Below are 20708 nucleotides of genomic sequence, written 5' to 3' on the forward strand. Positions count from 1 at the left end.
TTAAGTTTTTAAATGTATAGCTTCAATAGTAATGCTTAAAACTGACTTTAAGTTGAAGAGTTTAGGGAATTAGATTAAGAATTTTGCATAGATGATAGGAAAGGGTTATCTTGATTATCTTGACAAGGACTGGTGGATTAAAAGCAGAAATGGAGTGAAGAGGATGTGTATTGATTTGTGAGAAAGAAAATGTCTGAAGCAAAATGAACTGATCTGTGAATGGCGTAAGGCCATCAGGAATGGAGGGCAGTGGGACTGAAGCGTTATTCCAGATGATCCCTGAGCATCCTTCTTAGTCTGGGCTCCACTGGCCAGGATCAGCTTGTGCCTATCCAACTAGGGAAAGGTGACACCAACTCCAGGGGAGTGGGTAGAGAAGGAGTCCAAGTGCAAAAACCTTTAATAAGTGTCAGATCATCACAAATCAGGTATCTACCACTCAGCAAGTAACTGTATAACATGACTGTAGTACATCAAATTACCTTAAATATGGAAGGGCCAGATGACTGATAGGGACCAAAAATGATTTTTTTCTTGGCCCTCTAAGGGTATCTCATAAATAGAGAGAAGGATGATGGCATTAGGATAAGAAAAAGTAACATGGCATTGTACAGACAATACTTTTTTCCCTCTTATCTCTCCTCTACAAGTTAAGGGACTCTGAATAGCAAATCCCAAAGAAGACCATAGATTGAAGAACAAACTGAGGAAGTGCCATGAATAATCCATTTTCCTATAAAACCTAAGAAGACTTGGCATGGCTTCCACAACAAAGGTGCTGATTAAGGTAACCCAGGAAAAGTCCCTCTTCCCCAGATGTGTGGCTGATGAGGACGTACACGAGCACCTCCAGAATATTAACTTCATGGAGACTGTAGTCCTCTCTTGATCTTACCACTTAGTTTTTAAACACATTATTTCCTAAAATTAATTCTATTTCAATTCTGATAATTCAGTGATAGAATTCCTTTCCTACACTTTAGATATTGCTAGCACAGAGAATGAAACCAACATGGAACTTCGAAATGCATGCAAATGTTTACTGCTCTGTTGTAGGACTTAAGCATTAAAGAAAAATATAAATGAAGCCAAAAGAAAACAAGGAGTGATAATCACGGCTTAGTTGTCCTTTAAGAAATAAGTGGATTGAAACTTACAAGTGGAGAATAATTCTCTGTTTGCAAAGTGAAGCAGTATACAATTCTGGAAGTGTATCCTTTTTGTGCAGAAATTCAAGCTGATCTATAGAAACAACACAGATGTTGTTGCAAATACTCTGTGGCCTATTCTGGGCTTTAAAAAATAATATAGGTCATGGGCCGGGTGCAGTGGCTCATGCCTGTAATCCCAACACTTTGGGAGGCCGAGGAGGGCAGATCACAAGGTCAGGAGATCGAGACCATCCTGGATAACATGGTGAAACCCCATCTCTACTAAAAATACAAAAAATTAGCCGGGTGTGGTGGCGGGCACCTGTAGTCCCAGCTCCCAGCTACTTGGGAGGCTGAGGCAGGAGAATGCTGTGAACCCGGGAGGTAGAGCTTTGAGATTGTGCCACTGCACTCCAGCCTGGGCGACAGAGCAAGACTCAGTCACAAAAACAAAAAACAGGCCACATTACTAGTGGTGAATCAACATGCACAGATACATATTCTGTTTAATGTCTATAGAGCCTACTCAGGAAAGGAGTTCTGGTTTATTTGTGAAAAGTGTCATGTGACTGATGACTTTAAAGCCTTCAAAGGCAGGCTAAAATGTATGCAGAGACTATCATTGGTTTCTCAGTATTTATGCTTCCCCTTTTCCTTTTAGCCACAGAGGCCCCAAGTATTTAGCTGGCCACAGACCATCCAGGTAGACACTAAATGTCCTGGCCTCCTTTGCCCCAAGGTGTGGTGGCATTGTGACAAAATATGAACTAACGGGACATGAGGGGAAAGGCCATGTGCACTGTCCAGGTCATCTTTTTAAATTGAAGATGCTTGCCTAGAGCTTCCTCTTTCCTCCTTCCTGCTGCCTGGAAAATGGTGACATTGGGAGCAACCTTGGAAACACACTGTAATGTTGATACAGCCACCCTCACAACCCTGGGCCATTCTGCAATGTGTGAGAGAGAAATGACTTCTTTCTCTTTAAGTCATTCTTGTTTATTTGTTTGCTTTGTGGATCTGTTTTTGGTTTTTGTTACAGAAGCTTTGTCTGTATTCTAACTATATGGATTAGATTGTTTTTCCCATCTTATCTGAATTTGTGAAGGCTGAAAGCTCTGACATGGAGAAAGAGTAGGCAAGAAGGGGCCAGGCACGGTGGCTCACGCCTGTAATCCCAGCACTTTGGGAGGCTGAGGCGGGCTGATCATGAGGTCAGGAGATCAAGACCATCCTGGCTAACACGGTGAAACCCCGTCTCTACTAAAAATACAAAACATAAGTCGGGTGTGGCGGCGGGCGCCTGTAGTCCCATCTACTCGGGAGGCTGAGGCAGGAGGATGGCGTGAACCCGTGAGGGAGAGCTTGCAGTGAGCTGAGATTGCACCACTGCACTCCAGCCTGGGCGACAGAGTGAGACTCTGTCTCAAAAAAAAGTAGGCAAGAAGGAAGGAACCAGGCCAAAATGATACCACGCTGTGGAGAACGTCTTCACAGAGCAAGCTATATTGGGGCAGAACACTTGCCTCGGAGTCTGCCACTCCTGTCTGCTGACGTTCCCCTATACAACCCTCAAGACAATTGAAGAGCAAGGCTCTTCGAAGCCTTCACAGATTTACTGCTCTTTTATTCTCCTAATGTAATTTAAATACATACTTTATTATAGCACTTATAACACTAATTTTCCATTTAAATTACATTTAACTTTCCTCCTAGACTCTGAGAAGAGGAAGATTAGTCCATTCATCTTTATGTCCACACTGCCCAGGACAGTCTCTGGCTTAATGTGACTTCTTCTTTTTTTTTTTTTTTTTTTTTTTTGAGACGGAGTCTTTCTCTGTCACCTGGGCTGGAGTGCAGTGGTGCGATCTCGGCTCACTGCAACCTCCACCTCCCAGGTTCAAGTGATTCTCCTGCTTCAGCCTCCCAAGTAGCTGAGATTACAGGCAGCTGCCACTAAGCCCAGCTAATTTTTGTTTTTGTATTTTTAGTAGAGATGGGGTTTCACCATGCTGGCCAGGCTGGTCTCGAACTCCTGACCTCATGATTTGCCCGCCTCAGCCTCCCAAAGCGCTGGGATTACAGGCGTGAGCGACCACGCCTGGCCAATGTGACTTCTTAACGCATGTTTTTTGCATTGATATTGTTGAATCAATGCCATCAAATATAAATATTTTACTAATGTTCATGATTTATCCAAGTTTGCTTAACAATATTCAGATTTTCTTAATATTCAGGCTGCTTAATTTTTTTAAGTGATTCCTCTGTGAACAGGAGCTGTGATGGTTCTTAACTAGTTATGACCTTAAATGTCTTCCTTTGTGATTGCTAGTAAATAATCTTATGTCCTGTCCTCCCTCTCCTCCTGCTCCTGCTCCTCTTCCCTCTCCTCCTCCTGCCACACAGACAACTTCATAATGGCTCTTCCCTTTTGAGCATCTATTACATGTGAAAGCTTTTATTTTTTTTCTCTAATTTTTAATCACAATTCTGCATGGTAGGTGTTGTATTTCCATTTTATACTTGAGAAAACTGAGGCCCATGACTGCAATTCACAGCTAAGATTTAAACCCAGTAATCTCCGTGCCAATACCAAATTCTTACTCCACCATCCTATGTCCCTAAGAGAAAGGAAATGTTATCTCTGGGTCATTTGGAGTTAATCTTATCACTCTCTCCTTTCACAAACAGACTTGCCAATTCTTATTGTCCAACAAATAGCAGGATATATGAGACAGAGCTGGTAAACGTCACCTTCACATTTCCCGTTCTTCCCTTGTTGTGTCACAGTGTACCCCTCATAGGTGCCATGCTCTGCATCTGTGTGCTCAGAATCTGATGGTTCCCCTTCCTTCCAGCTTTGCCTGATCAGTCTGATGTGAACATGATCTCTCCCTTTGGAATCCCTTTCCACCTCTTGCTTCTGGCTACATATTGCACATGCAACCCTCTTTACAACTGGATCCCACCTAGAGAATATTCCTTTAAAATTGCTATCTCTGGCTTCAAAAAACTAATTCAGATCCCTCCTGGTTAGTTGCAGTCTCTACAACTGGATACTGAAGGATATAGCCATCTTTCATATTTCACATCCTTGTAGGATAGGAAAACAAAATCACAGGACAGAAGACATGGGGGTTAAGCAAGTAGCTCAGGGAATGGAAGGAACTGAGATCACAATTTTAGCCATTATACAGTGATTTTCAATAAATAGTTATTATTTGTTTCAAACGATAAAAGTTCTAGAAAAAAAGGTCATTTACCAATCAGAAGGGGGGTCTCTCCTTTGTCATTTTTTGTGTTGGGCCACACTCCCTTTTCTAATAAAGTTCTTACATTTTTCACCAGACCAGCTTTGACTGCCAAAGTCAAGGGTGTTTCTCCATCACAGGTCTTGAACTCCCAGAGTGTCTTATAGGATGCTGTGACATGAAAGCATTATGTTGAAAAGTTGAAAATACTCACTGACAGGATATCAAACAAATCAGAGCCACCCAATATTATATACATCAGATTGAACAAAGTCAATTGATGAAAATGAAAAGACTTTGACAAAAGTTTACCAAATGACGGTGAGGATAAAGTAGATGCACATAGAGTTGCTAATCAAATTGACAGCTAGAAAACCAAAATCTGTTTCTAGCTGCTTTTTTGAAAATGGCAGGCTCTCATTTCTTGATACATTACAAAAGAGTGCTTCAATCCTTTGTATTATAATTTATATTGTAACTGAAATTGTTTTTTGTGAAATGCAGTCTGTGAATGTGGGAATGAGAATGTACTTGAATGTAGGTATCATTGTGTCAAAATGATCCTTAACATCATCTATATCTGTCTGTCTAGCTGTCTGGTTTTCTAGATGGCTGGCTAATAATCAAGTGTGTATCTCCCAGAACATACAGCTGTCATGCAACAGTGAAAGCTGAACAATAGGGCACTCTCAAAAGTGTTCTGTAAGATGCTGAGATGTGAAAACACTGTGTTAGAACATAAAAGTTATTGTTAATATTTAACATTGGCTTGATTTACCACAACATTTTTTAATGCTTACATTAAGAAAAAAATCAATGTAATGTAAAGACAAATATTTCAGTACTCCCTGTTGTACTATACAAGAATCTTTTGGAAACTGTTAACTCAAGAGATAGTTCAAAATGAAAAATTTAAAATTGACTTCCAAAAGAAAAGACTGTTATATATAACTCAATTAATTCATGATATATAGAAGCTTTTATCACTATTATGTGATAACCACACCTTTCCACCAACCTGTGTCTCATTCATAGGTAAAAGGATGCAAAAGGTAAACCCCGAATGTAAAAAAGAGTCCTAATTTTTGTACTCTGAGTTTAAAACACAGGTGCTGCCTTTTTCAAATTCCAAATAATATTTTAATCCACCTTTTCTTTCTGCTAGTTATGTTCACTGAAAACACTTATAACATCAACATGTCAATATTCTTGGCCTGGTTTGGTCAAACGTGTTTTATGTTCTCTTACCATCCAGAACAATCTCAAGTATTTGTTGAATGGGTTGAACAACAGCTTCATGCAATGGAAACCATCCTTTTTCATCAGCTTCATCCACTGCATATTTATATTTTACACATTCCTGGAGCTCAAGAATGTGACCTAAATTAAACACATCGACTGATGACTAATCTCTGTTTTTGTAAGGTGGAATCTCCAGTCCATCCCACTGTAGATGGTAGACTCATTTACCTTGTTTGATGGCCTCCACAAGTTTTCTGTTTTGACCACTTAGGGGTACAAATCTATGAGATAAAGAAAAACCATATTTATACTAGATACTAGTGATATATTTCAAGGAACCAAATATTTTAATTTATATTGTATTTTTAAACTTAATTTTAATAATCAAGATCCAAATGAGACGCATACAACAGATTTTATCTCCTTAAAAAAGTAAATGTACAGGAGTCAGACACAGAGTATACTTACAATGCATTGATCTAAGAATATTAGTGAAGATGGTGAAATAGAAGAGTGCAATGCTATCTCTGAGAGATCTCAAAGCAATAAAAAAGGAGTAAACAATTGGAGTCAGATTCAGAAGAGCTAAGTTCAGATCCTAACCTGATTTTGTGATTCTGGGGAGGCCAATTAGCCTTTCTGGATGTGGGTTCTTCATCTGAAAAATGATGGAATTAATAGATCTCTAGGGCTTTTTCTAATTTTAAAAATTCTATGCTCAAAAAATGTTTATTGCTTTGAACTTAATAATTGCTAATAGGGTACTTACTTGGGAGCATATGCTCTAAACTATATATATGAGTTTTAAATCAACTGTTCCACATGTGAAAATAGGCAGGTCATTTACTAAACAAACTCCCAATCACTGGCCCAGCAGGTCATGATTTAAATCCTCATGGAAGTTTTCTGGTGTGTGTGTTTGTTAAGTGGAAAGAAGGAATTCCATAACAAATTTACTTAACTCTATTAAGCAGAAACATCTGCTAGCATACCAGGGTTGTGAATGCCCTCCAGGGAGCTCTAAAGTTCTAAAGCTTGTTGGAGATAAGGGAGACATTTCAGACATTTCAGACGTAGACATTTCAATGTACTACGTCTATTTTTTCAAAGCTCAAAAGCAACCATTTTTAAACACTGGATCTCTTCAAAAGTACTACTAAATTCCAGAATACAAGATTTTAAACACTGTAACAAAAAGTAAAGGTAAACTAATTTATTTCTGCCAGATGTATAATGTCTTTTTTTAAGAAAGAAATGGACTTTTGCAGTTTTAGACTCAATAAATCCTACCTACATAATACATCACTTTTAAGTATATTTTAATTTATTAATTCTTGTCATTTAGATAGTAGATAATCAAATAGGTGGTAGTTTGTATATTACTTATACAAACTGCAACTCTTCTCTCATATAAAATAAAAACCTGCAACTCTTCTCTCATTTATTAACTAATGGGCTACGTGGTTTAGCATTATTCTTCATATTTTAAACATACAACAATGGAATACATTACCTATAAAGGGTTAGCTGAATCAGTAGCAGACTGAGCTCTAGAGTGTACAGATCTCTGTATACCAACCTGTCTGTATATTTATTGTATAAACTGTACTTGCAAATATGTTCAAATTACTCATTGCCCTTTTTGAATCTATATTAATTTAGAAAATAGGCAATTCTATACAACCAAATTCATCTAGGAATTTTCCTCATAGGGTTTTTCCTGTTCTCTACATGAGGTGAGGATTTGTGGAAGATCAGATTGCTAAAACTTATGTACAGTGGCTCTTGGAAAGCTGTTAGATTCCCTATCAGAAAGGAAAGGTCAGTTTTCCTAGAGAAGGAATTAGGAAATGGTGTTCATTTTATCTCACAACAAAATGAATGCCATAAAGAAATTGTGCTGAGGATAGTTGGTTTGAATACTACCTTTCAGGATAAAGCACAGTCTTGCTGGCTTCAATGGATTCTTGAATACTTAGCTGAATATCATAACTTGTAAGATGGTCTTCATCAGGGTCATCATTAGTATCCATTCCTGCGTATAATTTTGAAGGAGACAAGTTCTTATTTTCAACAAATGACCCAAAACAGTACACAGAATAAATATGAAAAATGCATAGTGAAAAACTAAAATGCATTTTTGTTTCCCTGGTTAACAAATACAAATGCGGGTAACATTTTAATCCATATTATGTGTGAGGTTGATTTTATTGACTTAAATGATCTAACTGTTGAAACCTTTAATGACCTGCCCTTTGAGCATTTCTCTTTCTAACTTTTGACTTTTTTTTTTTTTCAGTAATGACTGCAGATGGGCTCATAAGAATTCACTTTTTCCTGAGCTTCTGATTGATGCCAATTTTGGCCCATCAGTTTTCTTGGAGAGTGTGTACATAGCACATTAAAAACTTAAAAATTGATCCAATGAGGATAAGATGGATAGTGGCTGTAATGGAGAACAGACATCCTTTTACATTCTTTTTTATTTTTTTTTTTAGATGAAGTCTTGCTCTGTCACTCAGGCTGGAGTGCAGTGGTGTGATCTTGGCTCACTGCAACCTCTGCCTCCTGGATTCAAGCAATTCTTCCTTCTCAGCCTCCTGAGTAGCTGGGATTGCAGGGTGCATGCCACCATGCCGGGCTAATTTTCATATTTTTTTTAGTAGAGACGGGGTTTCTCCATGTTGGCCAGGCTGGTCTCAAACTCCTGACCTTGTGACCTGCCCGCCTTGACCTCCCAAAGTGCTGGGGTTTACAGGCAGTGAGCCACCGTGCCTGGCCCCTTTTACATTCTTTACAAACCATCAATGGTCAACTGCAAAGTCTGATTGGTCTCAGAGCATCACTTGAACATTGTGATAAGGACCATTTTAACCTCATCCATAGACCAGAAACCAGCCCTTCTATAGAGTCCCTATTAACTCCCTTACACAGTTCTGTTACAAGCCACTGCTCTTGACTGGCCCATCTTGCTGAAGAGAATACAGAAAAATGTAAATTAGTCTTCATTTACTTATTTCTCCCAGATATCAAATTAGGAGAATGAATTTACTATCTTACTCTTTACTATTGAATTAATTGCTTTATTTTATTTAGAGAGGACATTTAGTAAATATAGAAATAAAATTTCTATAGCTGAGTTGACTGGCTAATATGAAATTATCTTTGATTGATGGTACTTTTCAAGCCTTTTATAGTCTGTATATGAAATTTTACTTTATAGTATGTCTTCTGAATGAGAGAAAAACAAAAGAGTACTCTGCAGGCAATTTCCAAAACACAGTTGACACATGCTTTACCTCTTCTCATTCTTCCTTAAGGTTGGATAATTGGATAATAAATGCTAACATCCAAGGCCTCCAACCTGTGGACAGAACTCATTGACAATATTATGATTAATTGTTCATCGTTCTATAGCAGTGGCCTTAATATCACCTCAGAACAAAAGGTATAGAACAGTGCTAATGTTCAGAGACCACACACGAGATAGTCACCATGTTCCACCAAGCCTCACACTGTGGTATCTCAGTCTCCTCAAAAGCCACACTAGAGATCTTACTCACCACATAGACGTAAATGGTATTTTGCTTTTTAATGTATTGTTTATTGGTTCATTGTGTGTCTCCTCTCCTTAGAATGTAACTCAGGAATAGCAGGGAATTAGTCTGTGACCTCAGTGCCAAGAGAAGCATCATCTCCTGGTTCGTGCTGTCTAAATATGTGTTGAATAAATGAATTAATGAATTAATAAGGGAGCATTGAAACATAATCCAGTCTCCTCTTTGTTCTTAGAACTGACCATTTCCTTCGGATATGGAGTTTCTTTTTTTTCTAACTAAACAAATTTGATCGTTCACTCTGTGCTTAGCTTCATTTGTCTCTCTTCTGTTCTTTTCCATAATATTCCCCTTTATTCACGAGGTCCTCTCAGCTGATCCCCACCCATGGTTCACACTGTGTCAAGGCTGGCACAAGACATTCCTCTATGGAAACCCTTGGTGTCATTCTTCAGTTCCTCTCTAGCTGTCTTAATCTGTGAATATCTCTTCTTATGTAATATTTTTCCAATGTCTTGGTTTATACTCACTCATTCTGTGTTTGCTTTACAAGTTCTTTACATACTTGTGTTTGTGTTTTCACTTGGACCATTAGTTTTCTGAGAGGAAACAAAATCTCTTTTCTTTTTTCTATCTTTTCCCTCTATTCCTACTCCTTGTCAACTATAGCAAACAGCTGCTGTCTGTGGTCACTGGAATAAAAGTTGTTGACTCATTACTAGCAGACAAGTACTGAGTCTGTCAGCCAGCACCAGTAGATGACAAAGTTCAACCTGCGACCTCGCCTGGTGACTTTCTCAGTGATATTACTGGGGTGATAGGGGGGATTGTATGGCTCTGGGATTAGTAATAGGATACAGAGCCTTTCACCTATTTAAATCACCAGCTTAAATCTAACCCTGTTTGAAATTTGGGCTTTCAGTGTATGAGAGAGTACAGACTCCATAGAGAACTGAGCTGGTCTGTGGAAAGTATTTTATTTCAGTGTTTTTTGTTTGTTTGTTTGTTTTTGTTTTTTTGCCCTACTATCACAAAGGAAGTTACCTACGTTCCTGTTTGGTATCTCTAATGACCGTAGGGTTAAAATGATGGGAACACTTTCTATGCAGAACAACTCCAATCTAGCACAGGTGTCTGCAGCCTTTTCCTGAAAGCTTGAGATGAAGTGAAGATCTGAATGCAGGTGTACTAAGGTGCCAGACAGTCAGTCAAAGGAGCATTACTGGAATGTACTTAAAGACATCAAGACACAATGATAAAGGCAAGAGAAGAGTAACTTATTTATCTAAACCTCACACAAATTTATCCTTTAGATAAATAAGAGTAACTTATTTATCTAAACCTCACACAAATTTGTCCTTTAGATAAATAAGAGTAACTTATTTATCTAAGACCAGCTCAGTTCTCTATGGAGCCTGTGTTATCTCATAAATAAGAGTAACTGGCCAGGCGTGGTGGCTCACGCCTGTAATCCCAGCACTTTGGGAGGCCGAGGCGGGCGGATCATAAGGTCAGGAGATCGAGACCATCCTGGATAACACGGTGAAACCCCGTCTCTACAAAAAAATACAAAAAAATTAGCTGGGCGTGGTGGTGGGCGCCTGTAGTCCCAGCTACTCAGGAGGCTGAGGCAGGAGAATGGCATGAACCTGGGAAGCAGACCTTGCAGTGAGCCGAGATCACACCACTGCACTCCAGCCTGGGTGGTAGAGTGAGACTTCATCTCAAAAAAAAAAAAAAAAAAAGAAAGAAAGAAAGGAAAAAAAAAAAAGTAACTTATTTATCTAAACCTCCTTGAGTGGCTAGGACTGAATCCCACCTAAGGGCCAGCAACAGTCTATGGGAAATTATTTCTATAAAGCACTACTCAGAAGCATGAGGAAAGGCCAGACAATATTTGAACATCTTTAAGATATATGTATAGGTGTCTCGCTTCTCAGTCTAGAGAAATTGACTCTTTTTTTTTTTTTTTTTTTTTTTGAGATGGAGTTTTGCTCTTTTGCCCAGGCTGGAGTGAAATGGCACAATCTCAGCTCACTGCAACCTCCGCCCCCGGATTCATGCGATTCTCCTGCCTTAGCCTCCCGAGTAGCTGGGATTATAGGCACTGGCCACCATGCCTGGCTAATTTTTGTAGTTTTAGTATAGATGGGCCCCCAAATGTGCTAGAATTACAGGCATCAGCCACCATGCCTGGCCTAGAGAAATTGACTCTTAATAAAAGAGAAATCATTTGTTCTCCATAAGTAGCTGATTTACAAAGTAACTGATGCAATCACATTGTACCATCAGCCTCTTCATTCAAAGCACCTGGTTAACCTTGCTTAGGGTCATGAAAACATTTGATGAAAGCTATGGATTCTCTCTCCAGAGGGACACATGTCCACTCAAAATTTTGCATGCAATTTTAGGGAACTTATGGAATCTCAGAGGTTTTTTCATGTTCTCCTGGTAAAAAACCACTGAATTAAGGATTCCTAAATGCTAAATTCCAAATATATTCCTCAGATATCAATAAGTATTAGTTTATTTTACAGATAGGCTAAGTAAAATCCTTAATTCAGATAGTGAGAAAAGGAAATTTGGTGACCATGTAAATTTTTTGATACATTTGGCAATAGTAATAATAACTATAAATTATCAAATGCTCACCTTGTTTCGAGCACTGTGGAAAGCATTTTGTATACATTACCTTGTTTTAAATTCTCATTCCAATTCTGTATTGTAGGTATTATAGATTCGAAAGGTTAAATGACCCACCAAATGTCTCAGAATTAATAAGTAGAGTCTGGACCAAGCAGGCAATACCTTCACTTTTAAGGTCTTTCAGAAGTTAGAGGAAAATATCTCACAGTCTGTTGCCTTTAAAAGAAAACACTGTGATCTTGCTTTTAACAGCCAGCTTTTGATGACAATCACTTCCAAAAATAAAAAATAGCTTCCAGGGACACATAAATCTTTTTCTTTGGCTCCATGCAATAAGGCTTTATGTTACTCAGGGTGGTCTGAGGTTCCTAAGCTTGCCTTCATTCTGTACTTTTTGCCTTGGAGTCTAAACAAGAGGATCAACATACCAGTTGGTGCCTGACTGAAATGGTCAGGAGGTTGGTAGTGTTGCAAGGTATGATGCAGGAGTGAACATGAGTATATGACACCTTTTTGCATCAGTTTTGCTAAACTGCCTCCAAACCATGATCTGAGCTATTGCCTTCTTGTAAAGGTAGCTGATAAATTTGTGACACCTGTCAGAGCTTCCTTTGAAATACAATAGCTCCCACAGCATGGAACCAAGGTTCTCCCTTTCCCTGAAAAAGGATGAATACAAATTTCTTCCTCGTGAATTGTTTAGTTGGTTTACTCCTGCTTACATGCAGATCTGTTTGCCCCATCTACCCTCACACTCTGTCTTGGGCCTAACAAAATTGAAACTATCTCTGTGAGTCCTAAACAAGGCCGGTCTTGAGAGTAAGCAGAGTGGACAGTTGCTTCCATGGTGCAAGGAAGGGCTCTGTGTCCATAAATAACACACTGCCCCCAGCACCTGTCACATCAATGTCGTTCTATTGCATCAGCAAGAGATTCTGTCCTTTAGGGCTTATTGTTCCATCTTCCAGTGTCCCTTTTAAAATGTAGATAGCAACATACTGGCCCCTAGTTTAGAACCAAGATGTCTTGGGATAGTTACTGGAGTACGTGAGGCTGGGAAGATGGCAGAAAGTTTAAGGTTAGGATCTAGTGGGAAGTGATATGAAGGGACATGAAAAGGGCAATAGAGTACAACTTGGTTTTCTTTACAGTTTTATCCAAGGCCAGCCTAAATAGAAACCCTGAGGCTCTGAGGGAGATGCCGATTTCTGCTGTGTGGAATGGGGGACACTGATTCCCTGGGAATTTTTCTTTTACCTTGAAGCTGCTATGGTTCTTGAGTGTTGAGCTCATCTACTAGAGGTCCCTGAGAGAATCATCAGGATTTATCCTATCGGAGGAAAGGCAAGAGTTAAAAGACATTTTTTTTTGATATTGTCAAAAAAATACAGTTGTTATATACAAAACAATACTAAGTCTCATTTTTATGCACTTTGATCATTTGTATGCATACTTTTAAAGATGTGGATAAATCAATATAAATAAAATCCTGTTGTAATTTTGCTTTTTATTTGGTGACTGAACACTTATTTTTTAAGAATTGCATAGCCCGAAGTGGCAAATCACATGAATGGATTTGTTAGGATGATTTAAACAACAAAATCAACTAGTTCCCCGGAAATTTCAGATAGAAGTGTAACTCTGTCAGAATTGGGTTTTACCCCACAGTCACAGGTAACTTACACTCACAAGCAATAACTTACGCAATTCGCTCTTTATGGTATTTGCCTTTTCTTCTGAAGAGAAGTCCTATGCATGATGGGGAGAACTAGATCAGTTTAAATAGCATCTTTCTTAACAACAAAGTATGATCTTCTGATACATTGAAAACGTGCACTCACACAAACAATCTTAGTCTAAAGAACAAATGCTACTTTTATGTTACTTCAAAGAAACACAATTTAGTATTTTAGAAAAAGATATAAAAGGCAAAATGATCTGTAGAAACTAAACATGATATCTGGCACGTGATAAAAATTCAGTATTTACTAAATGAACGAATAATTGTATAATTAAATAAACACAACTCTTAAAATTAGCCTTGTGTTTCCTCTGTAGGTCACAGATATATTTTTGCCAAATTATTTTCAAATTTTAGGGTGTCACTGATTGATGCGTAATTTCTATGTAACGATAGAATGTTTAGTAGTTTTGTTTATCTCTAGTTTCATATTACAAAAGTAAAAATTTTTAATGAAATTAGTATGCAGATTAGTTAAAAAAATAAAAACACCAAGAAAAAATAGAGAAAAAGAAATTTTTACTCTTTACTATTGATTTCCAAGTCAAATTTAATTAGAACGGAACTGTGGGAAGACGCATGTTAGCTTTTGAGGACTACACTCACAACAGTTTAAGAAGGAGCTTTAGACTCACAAACTCATGGGTTTCTAGGGCAATATAAACTCACAGAATAGCAACGAGTAAAGTAAGATAGGTCCATGAAAAGACAGCTTATCAGTAGACATGCCCTGATCACAAGCTAATATGATATAATGATTTTTAAAAGCCCTATCCTTTGTCTGTAATTCTACATCTAGGAATCTATCTTATAGAAATAGTCAGAAGACTGTGCCTGGTGGCTCACGCCTGTAATCCTAGGACTTTGAGAGGCTGAGATAGGTGGATTGCCTGAGTTCAGGAGTTTGAGACCAGCCTGGGCAACATGGTGAAACCTCATCTCTACAAAAAATACAAAAATTAATCGGATGCGGTGGTATGCACCTGCTGTATCAGTTACTTGGGGGGTGCTGAGGTGGGAGGATTGTTTGAGCCTACAAGGTCGAGGCTGCAGTGAGCCATGTTCACGCCACTGCACTCCAGTTTGGGTGATAAAGCAAGATTCTGTCTCAAAAACTAAATAAGTAAATAAATAAAAGAAATAATCAAAGATGTAAAAAAAGATGTGTATGTGAGAATGTTTATCTCAGCTGTGTTTAAATTGCCAAAACATTAGAAACAGCATAAATGTCCCAAAATAAGAAATTTGTATAAGGCATTATTGTACACATAAAAAGTGGAATACTACACAGTTATTTAAAATCATATACTTGAAGAATATTTAACGTTATATGTCAGTTAACGTAAAGTGTCAGTTTAAGTATGATGTTTATTTAACCAGCTATGACTAACCACTTTTAAGGAACTATGATGGATTTTCCCCCGACTTTATTGAAGTATAGTTGACAATTTAAAATTATATGTATTTATTGTGTACAGCTTGATGATTTGACATATGTATACATTGTGAAATATTCACCACTGTCAAGCTAAGTAAACTACCCATTCTGGCACAGAGTTGATCTTTTTGGGGGGTATAGCCATTGTAAAAAACAGCACAAAGTTTTCTCAAAATTTTAAAAATGGAACTATCTTATGATCCAGTAATCTCACTTCTGCGTGCATATCCAAAGGAAGTGAAATCACTATCTCAGAGAGATATCTGCACTTCCATGTTAGTTGCGGCATTATTTATAGCAGCCAAGATATAGAAACAACCTAAATGTCCATTGACAGATGAATAAATGAAGAAAATGTGCTACGTATTTACAATGGACTATTAACCTTAAAAAAGAAGAGAATCTTGCCATTCGTGACAACATGGATCAACCTAGAGGACATTATGCTAAATGAAAAAAGCCAGGTACAGAAAGACAAATATTGTGATATTTATCTGTGGAATCTAAAACGTTGAAGTCGTAGAAAAAAGAGTAGAATGTTGGCTGCCAGGGGCTAGGAGGTGCTGGCCAAGGGGTACAAATTTCAGTTAAACAGGATGAATAAATTCTGGAAATCTAATGTACAACAATGTAACTATAGTTAACAGTATTGTATACTTGAAATTTGCTAAGGGTGTAGATTCTAAGAGTTTTCACCACCAATAGCAACAAGAAAAGGGAACTAAGATGGACTTTACAGAGGCAAAGCTTACAAAGCCCTCTCAGGAAAATTAGCTTGGCATCTGCCTCTCAGGACTGAGCAGGCCAGGAACCTTGGTGACCTCGAGAAAAGAGATTGCCCAAATGTACAGGAAAGCAGGTAGAACTTTGTGAAGAGAGTTTCTTGGCGTTGGAAGGAGCAGAAATTTGAAAGAGCAATTCATTTTTCTGAATCATCCAAGCACAGGCTGCATTACCCAAGTTATTGTGTCTGTCTGCATGAAACCAAAAGTTTATTTTCCATTAATTAGTGAGTGGTGGCTCCTGAGAAAGGTGAGGCCAGTTACAGACAATAAAAAAGCTACTTCTGGTTTCTGCAATTGAGTTGTAGGGTGAGTAAAAAATATTTTGACTACATTGATTACTTATAGTAACAATAAACATAATATCTCTAGACTTTTAAAAAGTATTAGTTTTTTAACTTTCATTTTAAGTTTTATCTTAACATTTGTTATATAGGTAAATTGTATATTCCAAGGGTTTGGTGTACAGAGTATTTTGTCATCCAGGTAACAGGCATAGTACTTCATAGGCAGTTTTTCTATCCTTGCTCTTCTCCCACTCTCGACCCTCAAGTAGGTCTTGGTGTCTGTTGTTCCCTTCTTTGTGTGCGTATGTACTCAGAGTTTAGCTCCTACTTGTAAGTGAGAACATGGGGTATTTGGTTTTCTGTTCCTGTGTTTGTTAATTTGCTTCGGATAATGACCTACAGCTCCATCCATGTTGCTGCAAAGGACACGATCTCATTCTTTTTCACGGCTGACTAGTATTCTATGGTGTATATGTACAACATTATCTTTATCCAGTCTACTGTCATTGTGCATTTAGGTTGATTCCATGTTTTTGCTGTTGTGAACAACTGTTGCAGTGAGTGTATATATGCATGTATATTTATGGTACAATGGTTTATATTCTTTTGTGTATATATTCAAAACTGCGATTGCTAGATCGAATGCTAATTCTACTTTAAGTTCTTTGAGAAATCACCAAACTGTTTTCCACAATGGCCGAACTTCATTTACATTCCCACCAGCATTGTATAAGCATTGCCTTTTCTCTATAACCCCGCCAGCATCTGTTATTTTTTGATTTTTTATTAGTAGCCATTCTGACTGGTGTGTGAGATGGTATCTCGTTGTGGTTTTGATTTGCATTTCTCTAATGATTAGGGATGTTGAGCATTTTAAAAAGTATTATTCTTATGAATATACCTCTAAATATTCATATACAAATATATATACATATATTCTCTCCAAAAATATTCATTCCTGGCATAATGTACTTTGTTCAACATGACAAACAATCCTGTCTGGTGCTCAAGTCAAATTTTTTTCCCTTCAATATTGATTCAAATAATAATGAGGCACTGCATTTTTTCATATCTTGTTTCGAAATCATGTACAGGCCATTGATTTCTTTCTGTTGGAGGCAGTTGATTGTAATGGTCGAACTTTTGTTCAAACCCTGACCTGCCTACATTAGCTGCCTGGTTAACTGTGTCTGACGGGTCACAAGTAGTCAGTAAACGTTACCTGTTATTATTCTGTGATTGAACTCCTGTGGAATGGGAAAGTAGGATTCTAGTACTTTTTGAAAGTTTTAGTTCTATTGCTTACCCTTGAATATTCACCCTGACACCCCCTTTTTATTTTCTTCTCCCTGCTTTTCCCTAGAATCACCAATTTTCAGAGTTAAAGACCGTCAGGGAGCCCCATCTGTAAATTTTGTTTACAACATGCCCAACAAGTAACTAATAGCCTCAACTTGAACATCAAAGTGTCACAGGAGCTTGCTATCTTCTCACAGAGCGCTTCTCCTTTAGCCAGCATTTTTTTGTTTTTTTTTGGACAGAGTCTCCTTCTGTCAACCAGGCTGGAGTACAATGGCATGATCTCGGCTCACTGCAACCTCCACCTCCCAGATTCAAGTGATTTTCCTGCCCCAGCCTCCCGAGTAACTGGGATTACAGGAGCCCACCACCATGCTGGGCTAATTTTTGTATTTTTAGTAGAGACGGGGTTTCACCATGTTGGTCAGCCGGTCTCGAACTCCTGACCTCAGGTGATCCACCCCCATCAGCCTCCCGAAATGCTGGGATTATAGGATGAGCTACTGGTGCCCGACCTAGACAGCTTTAACAATTAGGAAAACCAGTGACTTGAATCCATCTCTTCAAAACATTATCTGAAGATAATGTTTCTACTTCTCTTCTAACCTTTTTCTGGTTCTGTTTCTCAGAGTTACACTGAGAAAGTATTGTTCCTCTGCAACACAGGAGCCCTGTTAATATCCCCCAGGAAGGCTCTCAGGTCTCCACTGAGCCTTTTCTTTCAGAGGCTGAACAACTGCTCTTCCTATAAGATGGTCTCATCTCCTGCACTGTCTTGATTGCTTTTCTGTAAACACATTTGTTTATCCATTTCTTTCTAAAAGTGACACTGAACCACAGGCTCTGAGTGCAACACAACAGCTACAGTCAGACCAACACAAGTTTAAGTGGGTGTGACCACTTTCCTTTTCTCAAACACTATACATCTGTTAATTTAGCCCAAGCTCAGATAAATATTTAGACTATCATGTTACACAGTTGATTTAGACCCCAGTATCCCAAAGTTCTACAAACCATATGTTTTCTCCACATTGTTTTCTGTGTAATTGTATGCAGGACCCTATTGGACTCTATTTATTCCTATTACATTTTATATTTTTTCTATTTGGCTTTTATTTCCTTCTGCTAAAATTGAACGCATTTTCTATCTCTCCAAGTATTGTTTTATTTGCTGACTTAATGAGCATGCCTTCTATATGTCCTTAAGATCCACCGATAACGACAAATGTTGAAAAGAAATCGGCACAGGACAGAGGCCTCTATGTTGACATTGATCCATTAATTTGCACCCTCCCAGAAAAGGTGTTTATCCAGCTACAAATCCTCTTAAAGATACCAACACCTAGCATTAATGTCTCCTTTTTGAAAACAAGACCATCACCAAGGAATATTGTCAAATACCATCTTGAAATATGCACAGTTATCTATGATACTACATTCTTCTGCTCTGCTAATCAAAAAGACAAAGGAAAAGAATTAACCCACCAATTCTTAGTGATTTTTTTTTCCTAAGTATGTTCAGACTATCCTAATTGTCCATGCAAAAATATACATTCGATGTCTGTTATGTTCTAGGCACAGGGCTAGACACAGATATACGGGATCCATGTCCTCAGGGAGCTTTCTGCCTTTAAATAACGTATTTTAGATTTTTCTCCAGAAATAATACCAATTTCTCTTTAAGGTTTAGCACACAGTCAAGCACATAGCATAGCAGGTCTTTAATATATATTTTTATATTGAGTTTAATAATTATTATACCTAATATCTATTGAGTGTTTACCTGTGACAGGCATTACACTAAGTGCATTAAATGGATGTCACTTAATGTCTATGACATAATTCTCCCCTACTTTACAGATGAGAAAACTGAAGCACAGAGTAGTTAGGTGACTTACTAAGCCCACATATCTAGTGGGCAGTGCAGAGTGGGATACACCCCAGTCAGCAGACAATGGAGGCCACCCACGCTTAACCAGTATACTCTAACTATGACTCAGCTACTTTGAAGGTATTAGTGAAAAGAGGGTCTTATTTTGTAACCTAAAAATTCATAAACCTGAGAAAAAGTTTTCTCACAAACTTTAAGCAACTACCTAACAAATTCATCCAACAACTCCAAGGGAAATATAAAACTTGTAGGCAAATTTCTATTTGAAAATAAAATATTCTCATAAAATAACTGAAATATAAAATTATAATTTTTATCACAATAACTTAATGCTCTCAGCACAAAGCAGTGATAAGATTTTTCTCATCCACATCACTGCTCTATTTCATGGAAGTCAAATCATTTTAGATACAGAAAGCTCCTTAGAAGTTAACTGTGCATTTAAGAACAATATGAGTGATGGTATCAGATAAATTTTAAGGACTTTCCAACCTTTAGATTTTGTGATATAATTTGCAGGAGTAAATTTCCAATTCTATTCAGTTTATTTTTTAAAAATCTAAGTACAGAAATTTTTCAGTCTGGGCAGAAAGCATTCATCTTTTTCAACAAATGATGAAAAAGCCTTAAAAGAGATTTATTTTATTTATTCACAAAAATTATTTAATTTTTAAATTAGAAACCAAGAGGTGAGCTGAGACCCTTCTAGGATTCTATAAATATATTGACATGTTCTATAAGGATATTCATTCTTAATCTGTTTTTCTCATGATATAATTTTTTTATGCTTAGTAATTATGCAATTGAGTTGACGTTCTATCAGCAAACAAATTCTAGCTTTATTCTCTAATTAAAAAGACTCTAAACAGATAAGCCTGTAAGTGATCAACCAGAAAGAAAGTAATGAGTAGCTACTATAATTTGTATTTCCATCTGTTTAAAATATTACCAATAATGAAATATTCAATAAGCTAGTTGGTGAGGTACAGATCAAATATTTCATAATCTCACCTTTTGGAATGATCATCTTGTCATTCTTATCCAGGGACTTGCCTTCCTAAATCAGAGGAAGTGCCCTGGAGCCAATGTGTGCTTCTGTGTATCTAAAATTAAGTATCCAGCTGGTGGTTAAATTAAGATCTGACCTTGTACAAGTGAAACATAAGCGGTCTCTGGCACACAGTAAAATATTACCCATGACTTCTCTAGACTTTCATCAAAAGAAACAGAAGCCTACAGAGGTATAATAAGATTATCTGTGTCCTGATTGGTTGAAAGAACTCTTATGAAAACAAAGGACCTGCCAACTCAGCTGCAGGGAGTGTTCCTACTGACGGAACAACCAAACCGCTTAGAATTAACACACAATTTAAAGGTATTTGTTCAAGAGACAAATCTGTAAGTCTTTACGTTGTCAGAACCTAAT

At 37.7% G+C, this 20708-nt stretch overlaps 1 protein-coding gene across 6 annotated transcripts in view; it reads right to left on the minus strand.

The window, feature by feature from the left end:
• ASB15 (ankyrin repeat and SOCS box containing 15) overlaps window positions 1-20429 on the minus strand; it is a 37347-nt gene extending 16918 nt beyond the window's left edge. For 2 of the 6 annotated variants that reach the window (XM_010367982.2, XM_030933420.1), the window contains exons 1-8: window positions 20294-20429; window positions 13548-13593; window positions 13102-13174; window positions 8941-9005; window positions 7568-7676; window positions 5870-5922; window positions 5648-5779; window positions 4412-4570 (exon numbers count right to left, since the gene is read on the minus strand). In XM_010367982.2, coding sequence (XP_010366284.1) covers window positions 4412-4570; window positions 5648-5779; window positions 5870-5922; window positions 7568-7676; window positions 8941-8950 — 463 coding nt within the window. In that variant the 5' untranslated portion in view covers window positions 8951-9005; window positions 13102-13174; window positions 13548-13593; window positions 20294-20429. Of the gene's footprint in view, window positions 1-4411; window positions 4571-5647; window positions 5780-5869; window positions 5923-7567; window positions 7677-8940; window positions 9018-13101; window positions 13175-13547; window positions 13594-20293 lie in introns of all 6 variants that reach the window. The other 4 variants (XM_030933419.1, XM_010367983.2, XM_010367984.2 and 1 more) reach the window with 4 other exon arrangements.
• Between the last annotated feature and the right edge of the window lie 279 nt (window positions 20430-20708).

The sequence above is a fragment of the Rhinopithecus roxellana genome, chromosome 6, assembly GCF_007565055.1.
Source record: "Rhinopithecus roxellana isolate Shanxi Qingling chromosome 6, ASM756505v1, whole genome shotgun sequence".
NCBI lineage: Eukaryota > Metazoa > Chordata > Mammalia > Primates > Cercopithecidae > Rhinopithecus > Rhinopithecus roxellana.